The sequence below is a fragment of the Narcine bancroftii genome, chromosome 1 (genome assembly GCF_036971445.1).
Source record: "Narcine bancroftii isolate sNarBan1 chromosome 1, sNarBan1.hap1, whole genome shotgun sequence".
NCBI lineage: Eukaryota > Metazoa > Chordata > Chondrichthyes > Torpediniformes > Narcinidae > Narcine > Narcine bancroftii.
The window spans coordinates 454,102,196-454,116,545 of NC_091469.1; the positions used below are offsets into that span (position 1 = coordinate 454,102,196).

Sequence of the window (14,350 nt, forward strand, 5' to 3'; positions counted from 1 at the left end):
GTATAAAAGCGCAGGTGCAAAAGATGCGTTCTTTGTTTGCCTTGCTTTTTCAATTGCATCAATCCTCTCTCCTAATACTGGATGCTTTACAAAATTAGTCTTTATTTTTTTCATTTCAAAAAATAAACAGCAATATCATTTCAATAATTAACTCTACAAAATGATGTCTTGAAGCAGTGGTGTTGCGATGTTATTTTCTTTTTGTTAGGGAAAGTTTTTAGTTGAATGAAACTGTAGATTGCTATCTCCATTGGTGGGTCCCCAACCATGCAGAGTTCAGTTTCCAAACTCGCGGAGCTACTGCACAGCTCAGGTGCGCGGATAACCGAGGTCGAAGATCGCATTACAAAGTTCTCAAGCAAACTCACCGTGTCCCCTCACCAGAGGCAAAATTAACGAGGCATTTTCTGCGCACGCGCGCGAAGGCTAGACCCCGCCCCCCGCCTGTTACCATGGTGACAGCGGCGCCGAACGGGAACGGACCCGGCTTCTCCATGGCGAAGCCCAATTCTCTGGTTGAGCGCACAGACCGCGACTTGGTCCCACTGAATGATTATCCCACTGGAGAAAATTGTTTATCAGGGTAATGTTGTTCGGAGTCGGCTTGTTTAGAAGTGAAGCCGTTTATCTGTAACTATTATTTGCTGGCAACTCCACCAGTAAAGTATATATATATATATATGTAAAAGTTCTATTTGTTTCTTATATCCCTTCTCCGCTCAATCTTTGGGTTTGCATCCTACCCGCTATTTGTAGTTCTTTAAAGATTTTTTTGGAGATCAAGGCCCATCCTTAATTGCCCCGACGGTGGTGGCGAGAGTGGAGTCATGCGACGACAGCCCCAGCGCCAGTAGTACTTTAAAGCCAGTCGTACTGCCTTTCAGCCCGTGCTGTTCTCCCGCTCCAGCTGGCCCATCCCTTTGGAGTTATAGCTGGTGGTTCAGCAAGAGGACAGCAAATATTGATGCAGCTCATTACTCAGGAAAGAAGAACCTGTAATCACTGTGGACGTAGCAAGGGTGTCCAAAAGTGGTTCGAATCCGGCGTGCACTGTAAGGAAACCCCGTGTCAGTGTGGGTTTCTTCTGGTTGCTCCGGTTTCCTCCCATCGTTCAAAAACGTTGGTTAATTGGCGTGGGGGGGGGGGGGGGCGGGGGAGGTGGCACGGAGTCGTGAGTCGGAAGGGCCTGCTGCTGTGTCTAATTTACAATGTGTTCTCAGCCAATTTAAAAATCACTCCGGGTACTTCAGGCTGTTGACCCATTAACAGGAAGAACGCTGAGTAACTTCTCGTGCCTTTTGCAGTCAGCACACACACGCCTCATAGAATGAATGCGGAAGGTAGTGGATGGGGTTGCCAGTTGGACTAACTGCTTTGCTCTGGATGATCCACGATCAATTACGCAAAGACTGAAGTCGGTGGAAATGAAGGCTTTCATGAGCATCCCCTGCGTGGCTGGCTCTCCCGGACTCGAACTCGGGCAGGCTTGTGGCATGACAGCCTTTATGGGGGATAAAGGGAAGCCGGCTCGTGAGAGCAGAGTCAAACATAAAAAGTCATGTCATTTGCATATATATAGTAGTGGTTTCACCACGTTCGCCCCTCTTTTTTTAAAAAGAAACCCCGAGGGGGTCTGTTGCAGTCAAATGACCTCAAGTTCAGTCTGTCCGGCGGTCTCCTTTGGCATTATGACTGGAGTGCCCCTGTCCGAGGGTCTCCATCGGCTCTGGTTGCTCCATTTCGGTTAGCCCGGCAGGGGTACTTGGTTGATTCGGGAGGGTGGGAGCGTGTGTGTCGGCTGCCGGGTTGGCCGGGATAGGGAACTCAGGCCCTCGAGAGTTGGGGGCGAGCGTACCTGTCGGCTGGTTGGGGGGGGGGGGCGGGTTCAGATGCTCCCACCGTGCCAGGTCCCGGATGCATACTGTAACCTCGCGTCCATCCGGCAATGCCACGGAGGCGTACTGTGGGTTAGTGTAAAGTAGCTGGACCCTCTCGACCAGAGAGGGTCGGACATGGGTCCTCACATGCTTGTGAAGTAGAAAGGGCCCGGGGAACGTCAGCCAGGTGAGTAAGGTTGGGAAATATAAAGTCTTTCGTGAGGTGTCTCATTCGTGGCGGTACACAGGAGGGACCAGATGGCATGAAGGGCCTCTGGGAGGACTTCTTGCCAGTGGAGGACAGGGAGGCCCTTGGACTTTAAAGCCAGTAGTACTGCCTTTCAGACCGTGCTGTTCTCCCGCTCCAGCTGGCCCATCCCTTTGGAGTTATAGCTGGTGGTTCAGCAAGAGGACAGCAAATATTGATGCAGCTCATTACTTAGGAAAGATGAACCTGTAATCACTGTGGACATAGCAAGGGTATCCAAAAATGGTGAACAGGTTGTTCAGAGCCTTTATGAAAGTAGCTGCGGTCATGTCTGGGCATGGGATGGCAAATGGAAACAGTGAGTACTCATCATGATGTTGAGGAGAGGGGTCATTTGAAGTTTGACGTTCAAAGGGGTGAGTGGCCTTGATCAGGTGTGACCTGTTGGGCTGGTGGAAATGTGGTTTGCACTCTGTGCATACTTGGCAATTTTTGGTCACTGTCCTGATGTCCTCAATGCAGTAGGGGAGGTTTTGGGCCTTGATGAAGTGAAAAAAAAACTGGTGATTCCCAAGGTGGCAGAGGTTGTTGTGCAGTGCCTGCTATCAGTCTGATGCGCACTGGCTCATGTCCCTTGAGACAGGGCATCAGGGGGCTTGTTGAGCTTTCCGGGCTCGTATAGTATGTCATAATTGTAGGTGGAGAGCTCAATTCTCCACCTCAGGATTTTGGCGTTTTTGATTTTACCCCGCTGCTGGTTGTGGAACTTGAAGGTGACTGCCCATTGGTCAGTCAGCAGGGTAAAATGCTTACCAGCGAGGTAATGCCTACAGTGCTATACTGCTTCAATAATAGCATGGGCCTCTTTCTCAATGGAGGAGTGCCAGATCTCGGGGCCCTGGAGGGTGCGCAAAATACATGCCACTGGCCTACCTGCCTGGATAAGTGTGACAGCCAGAGAAAAGTCCGATGCATCGATCTCCAACTGGATTGGGATGGACTCATCCACTGCGTGCATCGTGGCCTTTGCAATGTCGGCTTTGATATGGTCGAATGCCTCACGGACTTTTTCCGACAGGAGGAAAACGGTGGCCCTGATGAGGGGACGGGTCTTCTCTGCATAGCTGGGAACCCACTAGGCGTAATAGAAGAAAAACCCCAAGCACCTTTTCAGGGCCTTGGAGGAGTGGGAGTTCTAACAATAGGTGCATGCGGTCAGGGTCAGGTCTGATAACTCCATTCTCCACAATGCAGCCTTGAATAGCCTGGCGACGTGTGCTGAAGACACACTTCCTTGTGTTGTACATCAGATTGAGGCGTTTTGCGGTGTGGAGGAATTTTTGGAGGTTCTCGTCATGGTCCTCCTGGTCATGGCCGCAGATGGTGACTTTATCGAGGTATGGGAAAGTGGCTCACAGCCCGTGTTCATCCACCATCCGATCCTTTGAAAAGCAGACACCCCATTTGTGACCCCCAAAAGGGACTCTCAGGAAGTGGTACAGTCGACCATCCGCCTCAAAAGCAGTGTACTACCTGTCCTCAGGGCGGATGGGAAGTTGGTGATAAGCAGACTTAAGGTCTTGAGCTCCCTGAAATGGGCAGTCTGGTTCACCATGTTGGATATGCGGGGTAGGGGGAATGTGTCAAGCCAGGTGAACCATGTTGATAGACTGGGAATAGTCTATAACCATCCGGTGTTCCTCCCCACTCTTCACTACAATGGCTTGGGCTCCCCTACTCTGCTCTATCACCCTCTCAGTGAGGAGGCATCTCACCTCGAACTTAATAAATGCCCTGTACCTGGCACTATATTGTCGACTTTTAGTGGCGAAGAGCTTACAGTCCGGGGTGAGGTTAGCGAATAGTGGGGGGGGGGGGGGGAATCTGAAGCGTGGAGAGGTCGCATATTGGATGCAGTGATTGGGTTTGGGGCTGTTGGTTGAATCTGTGAGATTTGGGATGCTGGTTGGCCAAGTGGTGAGGGAGAGGCGGGCGGTCCATAAACTGTTCATTACAGGCAGTGAGGGGGGGTGGGGCCCTTTGTACTCCATGGTGACACTCTTTAAATTGCACTGAAAGTCTAACTTCAGTAGGGTGAGTGCGCAGAGCTGTGGCAGTACTCGGAGCTTGACATCGTGGTATCCTGTGCCTTGGATAGTCAGTATCACAGTACAACTACCACGAACTTTAGCCTATTTGGATTTGGGGGCTAGGGAGACGTTGTGCCTCTCAAGCTGCACCCAAACGGAATAATGCTGTACAGTGTTTGGGTGAATCAAGTTCTCTGTGCTTCCACCATCAAATAGGCAAGCAGTGGGATGGCTGTCCATCATGGCTCTGGAAAGTTGGTGTGGTCTGTGTTGATACCAGCATCAGCTCATCATCTGAGGAGTCCCGTTGGCTGCAGGCGGTCCGATAAGATGTCGGCCCCCATGGCGTGCACGCTGCCCACTCATCATTCGCCGGAAGGGAAGAAGGAGAAGGCAGAAGTGACGTCATCACAGTCGGTGATCTTCACGGCGCGCACGTGTTCTAGGTCCCTGGAAGTAGCGGTGGAAGTAACTGCATTAAAGATGGCAATCCCTATTTGCACATGGTGCTGCTGGGCTTGGGGCTCTGCTTAGACTTACGGACATTTGTGAAGCATCCCTTCTTCCTACAGTTGGAGCAGATGGCATCCTTGGCAGAGCAGTGTTTCCTCAGATGCTTGCCCTGGCCTCAGAATTAGTATTTTGGGTGGTCGCCAACTGCTCTGGAGGTTTGTTCAAGGCGGGAGGAGGTTTGCGATCCCATCTCCCAAGATGACTGCACCCATGTCCCCCATGAGGCAGCCACGTGTTCGCTGGAGAACAATTCTGCATTATGGATGGCACTTCTGAGTGTTTGCCAGTTCAATTATTTGAGGTAGGCTCAGTCTTTTCTGCTTGAATAGCCTCTGCCTCACATAATTGGAGTGGACGGCTGCTGCACTGGCGTCTCTGATCAGCAGCTGAGTGTGCTGTTGTTCACTCACAGTCCGGCAGTTGCAATCCCTCGCAAGCTCCTGCAGGGCCCCTGCAAAGTCATTGAATGTTTCCCTGGGGTCACTGCCTGTGCGAGTGGAGTACATGCCATGCAAAGACTTCGTTCACCTGTACTGGTCTTTCAGGTTATCCATGGTGCCTCCGTATGTCTGGCAATCCGGACCATCGAGTAGACTCAGTGTACGAAAATAGCAGATGGAGCTTGTCTTCATCATCCTGGATCACAGCTGCCAATGCTGCAAGCAATCTTTTGAAGCAGCGACGCCAGAGTGCAAATTTTTTGGCTGCTCCAGGTTCCCTTAGGTTGATCTCTAGGCAGTCCAGAAGAAACAAAGTCTTGCTAATAAAACTGATGCACAATCAATTGCACAAAGACTGAAGTTACTGGAACTGAAGACTTTTATTAGCAAGAGATGGACAGCATCCCTTGTGTTGCTGGCTCTCTGTGATCTGGACTCAAATTTGAGGCAGGTCTGTGGCAAAACAGCTTTTATGGGGGGTAAAGAGGAGGAGTCATGAGCCAGCCAGTAAGAGCAGGGCCAAACATAAAAGGTCATATTATTTACATATACTATAGAGGTTTTACCACTGATGAAAAGCTTCTTGAGAGTTTTGAAGCTGCACTCATTCAGACTAGAGGAGAGCATTCCATTGCACGTCTGATGCATGCTTTCTGTTTTGTAAATTGTACAAAGGTTTTGGGGGTCAGAAGGTGAGTCACACATTGCAGGATACCCAGTCACTGGCCTGCTCTTTAAGCCAGGCCATTTATATAGTTGGTACCGCCGAGTTTCTGGACAAGGATGACCCCAAGGATATTAAAAATGGGGTAATATTGCAATGGTGGTGATCGTGACCATCAGGATGACTGGTTTGACTTTTTTTTTATTGGAGATGCCCTGGAACTTTGTTGATATAAATATTACTTGCTACTTATCAGTCCATACCAGAATGTTATATAGGTCTTGCTGCTTGTAGACACGGACTGTTTCATGTGGTGAGTAGTTATGAATTAATTGGAACTAGGATCATTAATGACGCAGTCATCAGTGACTATTTGCACTTTTGACTAACAAAATGGAAGGAATACTATTGGTAAAGTAGCTGAGGTATTTATATGGAATACTGCACTGATCTCCTTGTTATGCATTGACTTCAGTAAAACAGAGGCATCTTCATGCTAGACTCTCCTTAATTTGCTGCCATAATGTGAAAGCCAAATGCTCTCATCTCACCTGGAGACCAAGGTTGTGATGAAGTCTGCAGCCAAATGGGGTAAATCAAACCCAAATCTGGTGAATAAGTTATTGGTAAGTAAGTTGCACTTGATTCTACTGCTGATATTTCTGATCAGTTTACTGCTGATTGAGAATAGAGTGATTTGGGCAGTAATTAGCCTGGTTTTATGAACTGGATATTCCTGGGTAAGTTCCCACATTGCGGAGTAGATGTGGTTGTACTAGTACTTTGCAATCCATATGATCATGAAAACCTATGGCTGTGCAGTTTGGCTGGTTTAGTCCCTGTGCCACTGTGTGCTTTACCAACTGAAGGATGACCAAATCATCCTGGACTTGTTAAATCTTGCAAGTCAGCCATGCTTAATGGCAGATACTTTAACAGCGACGGTGTTGGGGGAGAAGGGGTGGGGGGGAAGCTTGGTTCATGTAGCACAATAATTCTATTGATTAAATTGGTTTTTACATCTTCAAACCTGCACTTTTATCATTCTTCTGTTTTCATATTTTAATTAATCTCTTAAAACTAATTCATTGTGTTTCCTGCCAAGCTACACTATATTTTTTGATTAGTAGAATGTCATTTTGTTTGTTCAAGGAAAATGTTTATTTTTGCCTTTCCTTACTCAGTTACAATGATATAAATTATTTCACCATTTTTCCTCCCAGTGCTGCACCTTCAGATCTGTTGAAAATTGGCTTCTTTAAAACCGACCATGCTACACAAACTGATGTCAGTGACATATTGGAACTGAAGGAACTGAGTATTGCGGTTGAGTCTCTGGTAAAGGTACTTGAGTGTTCATTGAATTTAAAGCAATGTGGTACTTACCGTAATTTTAATTTAGAGAAAGTGCCAGATTAAAATGAGTAAAATGAGTATCGTGGCAGCATGCATATAAAATTGAACACTGACACCACTAATAGTTATTTTGATAACAAGCGGAAATATATAAAAGTGTTTGCAGGGATTAGAGTTCTGTTCCTTTTCACTAATGACCTGGACTTGGGTACATCAGCCATCATTTCAAAGCTTTCCAGTAATATAAAACTTGCACATATGGCAAATTGAGAAGGTTAGGAGTACATCAGCAGTCCTGGATATTAATGTACAAAGAAGTACATTTCAGTAAGAGGACTGGAAAGATACAATATGCACAACATAATGCTATTTTGTGGGATCATAGACATCTGTGACTGTGGGACTTCTTTGCAAATCTTTGAAGATGACAAGACAAATTCAGCAGGTGTTAATATTTTACAGGATCCAAAGGAGAAAAGTTAAGTGAATATCTACAAAATAACTGCTAAGCTCTATTTGGAGAATTGTGCTCAATATTAGGCACATGCTTTAAGAATGACATCATGATATTGTGGAGCGTACAGAAGATGTTCGTTGGAAAAGTATCAGGAATGATTTTGATAAAATGATGAGTGTTATGGACCTTTTGGACTGTGGACTGTCATCATAAAGGATAGAATTCTGCTGGGAACTCTGAGCGACTTGTGGTACAGCTGGGTCGAGCTGTGCAGACAGAGAATGGAGCGTTCAGAGTGGCAGTTGGAGCGGCAGAGACTAAACAGGAGAACTGTCTGAAAGCCACATGCCTCGTAAGATAATGAAGGGTTAAAAACCACAATTTGAGAACTGAGGGAAGTCATCTAAGGATCTCTTGAAAAAGGATACATAAGCCTACAGCAACTCAACATCAGTCACTTCCCTCTCTCTAACGTTCAAAACAACATCCTTTTGTTATTCAGTTGGGGGAACTGAATTTGTACATTGAGCTTTGGGACTGAGTTCTGTGGATTGTGTTTTTGGACCAATTTACTTGACTGACTGACCTGGTATTTTGTGACAATTTTTCTCTTTTTGAATATTGGCCACAGACTGTAATGGTCTGGGTTTATTTTTACATTCACACTGTTTATGAAGATATGATATTTGTATATTTGTTATAGTTACTTATAATGAGGTTAATTGGGTTAAGACATTATATTTGTTAATAGTTATTAATAAATTTAGAGTTAAAATTTAACCCTCTTGAATTGCATCTTCTGTTGTTGCTGGTTTGAGGAATAACAAAGTGGAGGCTCGTCCAAGGGATCCAAACAAATTTGTGGGCTTAGAGGCCGACTGATTTGTGATCAATCATCTGAGTCTGAATCAAGCTGGAGCTTTGTGATTGAGGAAATTCCAGTCCACTCTAGGAAATTATTTTGGTAAAGATAATTATAAGTGTGTATGTGAGATCAACAGCAAAAAATCAGCAGCCATGGATATAGAGGGATTTTTGGCATTATCTTCTCTTGAGAATTTAAAAAAGGCTAAAAAGCATGAGTTGGTGACCATTGCCAACAAGTTGGCATTTGCTTCATTGGAGAATGGGAGGAAAATTGCAGAATTCTACATAGAAACAAAAATGTTGGCAGAAGTGTTAGAGCAGTTTCCCAAGAGTAAAACTTCTGAGAAAATACAGTTGGAATTAAAGAGATTAGAATTGGAGGCAGCCGAAAGACAAAAGAATTTGGACATAGATATGGAACAGAAGAGATTAGAAATAGAAGGAGGTGAGAAACAGAAGAGATTAGAAATGAAACTGAAGATATTAGAGCTACAGACAGATTTAGGCTATATGAGTTGGAAAAGATTAGAGTGGAAAATGACAGAAGAAAAGAAGAGACCCGAGATCAATTTCTTGGTCATGATGAGAGGTTCATGGCCAGTAGAGAAGTTAGGTTCGTTCCTCCATTTGAGGAAGCTGAGATAGATAAATATTTTCAGCACTTTGACAAAGTGGCTGTGAATTTTAACTGGCCACAAAACAAATAGTTTCTTATGTTATAAACTATAATTTAAGGAAAAACTCAACAAGTTTATTTTGCCTTTACCACAAAGCAAGTTGCTAATTATGAAAGTGTGAAAGAAGCTATACTCCAGGCTTATGAGTTAGTTCCATAGGTTCTGTCTGTAAGCCTCAGGAATTTAAAAAAAATAATAACCCAATCTTAAAAGATTTTGCTTATGAAAAGATTGTGTGTTTTGACTGGTGGTACACATCCAAGACTGTAAACAATTATTATAATCCATTGAAAGAATTGATAATAATTGAGGAGAGTAAAAGATGTGTTCCTGGTGATATTAAAGCATCCTTGGATGAGAAGGAGGTGAACACTTGACTGGGTCCACAAAGTTAGCAGATAAGCCTAAGTGGACAGCAGGCAAAATTTTTCAAAAGTTGACTGAGGATAATTCAAGTAAAATGAGAGTAAATTTGGCAGTAGTAAAAGGGATGAAGATGAATGGAAGTTGGTAAAGGAGAAACCTTTGGATCCCCTTTGCCTCTATTGTACAAAGGCTGATCATGTGGTATCAAGTTGTCCTGTGCTGAAAAAGAGGAGAGAAAAACAGATAGCACCTAAATGCTTGTATTCAAAGTGAGAAAAGGAATAACAACCAAAAAGGATCCAAAGTTACTAATAAAATTAGGGATGTATTCAAACCTTTTGTGACTAAGAGTTCCCTTTCACCTAAAGAAGGGTTAAAACAAGTGCCAGTAAAAATATTGTGAGATACTGGGGCTGCTCAATCACTTGTGTTAGACAATGTTTTAGAATTTGGTGAAGAAACTGACACCGATGAAATAAATTTGCTTAGAGGTATCAGAAGTGATACTGAGCCCATTCCTTCTCACAGAATAGTGTTAAAATCAGCCTTGTTGAATGGGCTTATTACAATAGAAGTGGATCGAATTTGCCAGTGGAAGGAGTCTTGCTGTTGCTAGGCAATGTCTTGGCGGAAGGGCCAGTTATTCCTGCAGTACAGATGACAGCTAAGCCAGTCATTGATGAGTCAGAGAGGGACTCTGATATTTACCCAGCCTGTACTATAACAAGGGCAATGTCTAACAAAAAAAAATGTCAATGCAGATAAGGCTGTGAAAATGATATAACCAAAAATAAAGCCTGTGATAATCAAAAAATAGCATACAGGTGTAAATGACCTGGTAAAGGATGAGCAATCTTCTTTAATAGCCCAAACTTAAGAGTACAGAATTGTCACTATCCAGACAGGAATTGATAGCAAGGCAAAATAAAGATCCTGATCTTGCTGAGATGAGAGATAAGGCTCTCTCTGACAAGGGATGAATTCTCGATGAATTATAAAGGAAACTTGGTATTAATGGAAATTCTGTATTTATGAATTATTAATTATGATTTTTGTATAACAGATATGTGGTTGATATATGATTTTAATATTTGAACTTAGTTTTAAAGTGGATTTCATTTGTTAAATACATGTATTATGTTTGATTTAAATATATGTTTAAGGGTATTATTGTAGTATTGATATTTTTTTTGTTGTTAGTAATTTTTTTTGTTAAATTTTATCCTTTTTTTTGTAAGTGGGTTTTTTTCTATTTTATTTACAACATTGTTAATTAATTCTTCACTCTTTATTTTGGGGGGAGGGTTGGACTAATTTTAAATTAGATGATTAATGTTGTGTTATAATTATTGGGGGGGTTAATTTGTGTAGTTTAATGATGTAGTATTCTAATTTTTATTATCTTATTTTTTATTATTTCTTTAAATGTAATTTTTATTTTATTCATGTCATAAAATTTTAAATAAAGTTTATTAAAAAAAAAAAGTCTTTTCTTCCTCAACGTTCAATACGATGTCCTTTTTGTTATTCAGTTGGGAGAACTGAATTTGGACATTGAGCTTTCTGTCGACTGTTTTCAGACTGACTTACTTGACTGACTGACCTGGGGATTTGGGAGATTTTTCTCTTTTTGAATATTGGGCACAGAACAAAATGGTCTGGGTTATTTTTACATATGGTTTATGAAGATATGATATTTGTATATTTGTTATAGTTACTTATCGGCATCATCTGCAAAGAGTAGTTCACGGACAAGTTTCTCTTGTGTCTTGGTGTGAGCTTGCAGGCGCCTCAGATTGAAGAGACTGCCATCCGTGCGGTACCGGATGTAAACAGCGTCTTCATTGTTGGGGTCTTTCATGGCTTGGTTCAGCATCATGCTGAAGAAGATTGAAAAGAGGGTTGGTGCGAGAACACAGCCTTGCTTCACGCCATTGTTAATGGAGAAGGGTTCAGAGAGCTCATTGCTGTATCTGACCCGACCTTGTTGGTTTTCGTGCAGTTGGATAATCATGTTGAGGAACTTTGGGGGACATCCGATGCGCTCTAGTATTTGCCAAAGCCCTTTCCTGCTCACGGTGTCGAAGGCTTTGGTGAGGTCAACAAAGGTGATGTAGAGTCCTTTGTTTTGTTCTCTGCACTTTTCTTGGAGCTGTCTGAGGGCAAAGACCATGTCAGTGGTTCCTCTGTTTGCACGAAAGCCGCACTGTGATTCTGGGAGAATATTCTCAGCGACACTAGGTATTATTCTATTTAGTAGAATCCTAGCGAAGAGTTGCCCATTCAGAGCCAGCTCTTCAGCGCTTGACGTCCTGCTTTGCGGAAACTGCCAAAATGTTTGGCCTGGAAGTCAGCCTGAAGAAAACTGAGGTCCTCCATCAGCCAGCTCCCCACCATGACTACCAGCCCCCCCACATCTCCATCGGGCACACAAAACTCAAAACGGTCAACCAGTTTACCTATCTCGGCTGCACCATTTCATCAGATGCAAGGATCGACAATGAGATAGACAACAGACTCGCCAAGGCAAATAGCGCCTTTGGAAGACTACACAAAAGAGTCTGGAAAAACAACCAACTGAAAAACCTCACAAAGATAAGCGTATACAGAGCCGTTGTCATACCCACACTCCTGTTCGGCTCCGAATCATGGGTCCTCTACCGGCACCACCTACGGCTCCTAGAACGCTTCCACCAGCGTTGTCTCCGCTCCATCCTCAACATCCATTGGAGCGCTCACACCCCTAACGTCGAGGTACTCGAGATGGCAGAGGTCGACAGCATCGAGTCCACGCTGCTGAAGATCCAGCTGCGCTGGATGGGTCACGTCTCCAGAATGGAGGACCATCGCCTTCCCAAGATCGTATTATATGGCGAGCTCTCCACTGGCCACCGTGACAGAGGTGCACCAAAGAAAAGGTACAAGGACTGCCTAAAGAAATCTCTTGGTGCCTGCCACATTGACCACCGCCAGTGGGCTGATAACGCCTCAAACCGTGCATCTTGGCGCCTCACAGTTTGGCGGGCAGCAGCCTCCTTTGAAGAAGACCGCAGAGCCCACCTCACTGACAAAAGGCAAAGGAGGAAAAACCCAACACCCAACCCCAACCAACCAATTTTCCCTTGCAACCGCTGCAATCGTGTCTGCCTGTCCCGCATCGGACTGGTCAGCCACAAACGAGCCTGCAGCTGACGTGGACTTTTTACCCCCTCCATAAATCTTCGTCCGCGAAGCCAAGCCAAAGAAAGAAGATAGTTACTTATAGTTGGTTTAAGACATTATATTCGTTAATAATCATTAATAAATTTAGAGTTAAAATTTAACCCTTTTGAATGGAGTCTTCAGTTGCTGGTTTGAGGCATCTTGGACGGGCTGATCATAACTATAATTCAATAGTGCTGGCAACATTCTCATAAACCTCTTCTGCATTGTATCTGGGGCTCTGACCAAACTAATGATTTTGTACAGTTCAAGCAAGTATCCTGTATACATTCTTAACTAGCTATCTACCTGCCTGTTACCTTGAGAGACTGGTAAACAAACACTTCAAATTCCTCTATTCCTCAACACTCTTTAACACCCACCATTTGTCAAGCTTTCTCTTGCTTTGTTTGCAACCAGCCCCGACAAAAAAGATGGATATGAAAACATTACATTTTAATGGGGAAATAATGAAGAGTGTGAACTAAGTGGACATATCTAAGCAAAATGGGTCCAATGAATTCATGAAGTATTGATTATATTAAAAAAAACTCACTCTTTATTTTGCTGCACATTCAAATGTCAACAATATAATTCTGATGCCTTTCTTCCTGAAAGGTACACCTCAGTCTTTTGCTATTAAACTAGCACAAATTTCCAGACATAACATTAAAAGTAATTGGACAGTAGATCCATTCATTCTATAATACAGAGCACTTTTGGCAAAAGTTAGGAGACCAGATATAATAATGTGCAAAGGCATCTGATGGGACAAGGAAATTTGAGATTGTAGTCAACTTAGCTGTGAATGATTGATCTCTCACTGATCTTATTATGCATTCTAAGATATTTATTGTGGCCAGGTTCTTTTCCATATCAGTAACAAATTGTTCACTTAGTTTTCTTATTGATTTCTGAGAATTATATAGTGCATAACCAAAGCAGTCAGGATCTGTCTTTCATCTTCTGAATTAGGCTGTTGTAAGAATGTGCATTCCACTCCAAATTTTTCTGTTGAGTGAGATGGATATCCCTCCAGTTGATGTTTAATTTTTTTTAATTTACATCACAATTATGTAGGTGGAAAAAAAATGACCTTGGATTTTTTTGGGATGGTTTAAGTTCATTGGCAGCTTGTAATGAAAGGCCACCAACTTGAATGTTACTTCACTTTCCCTCTGATTGATTAATACTTCCAACAATTTTATGTTTATTATTGTGGATTAGACATACCCACACTCCTGTTCGGCTCTGAATCATGGGTCCTTTACCGGCATCACCTACGGCTCCTAGAACGCTTCCACCAGCATTGTCTCCGCTCCATCCTCAACATTCATTGGAGTGACTTCATCTCCAACATCGAAGTACTCGAGATGGCAGAGGCCGACAGCATCAAATCCACGCTGCTGAAGATCAAACTGCGCTGGGTAGGTCACGTCTCCAGAATGGAGGAACATCGCCTTCCCAAGATCGTTTTATATGGCGAGTTCTCCACTGGTCACCGAGACGGAGGTGCACCAAAGAAGAGGTACAAGGACTGCCTAAAGAAAGCTCTTGGTGCCTGCCACATTGACCACTGCCAGTGAGCTGATATCACCTCAAACCGTGCATCTTGGCGCCTTACAGTTCGGCGG

The 14,350-nt window shown here is 43.7% G+C and overlaps 1 protein-coding gene across 4 annotated transcripts in view; it reads left to right on the forward strand.

The window, feature by feature from the left end:
• Positions 1-459: 459 nt before the first annotated feature.
• Positions 460-14,350, forward strand: part of LOC138751799 (uncharacterized protein C10orf67, mitochondrial-like) — a 207,618-nt gene continuing 193,727 nt past the window's right edge. For 2 of the 4 annotated variants that reach the window (XM_069914605.1, XM_069914604.1), the window contains exons 1-2: positions 460-583; positions 7,016-7,136. In XM_069914605.1, coding sequence (XP_069770706.1) covers positions 495-583; positions 7,016-7,136 — 210 coding nt within the window. In that variant the 5' untranslated portion in view covers positions 460-494. Of the gene's footprint in view, positions 584-6,267; positions 6,419-7,015; positions 7,137-14,350 lie in introns of all 4 variants that reach the window. The other 2 variants (XM_069914607.1, XM_069914606.1) reach the window with 2 other exon arrangements.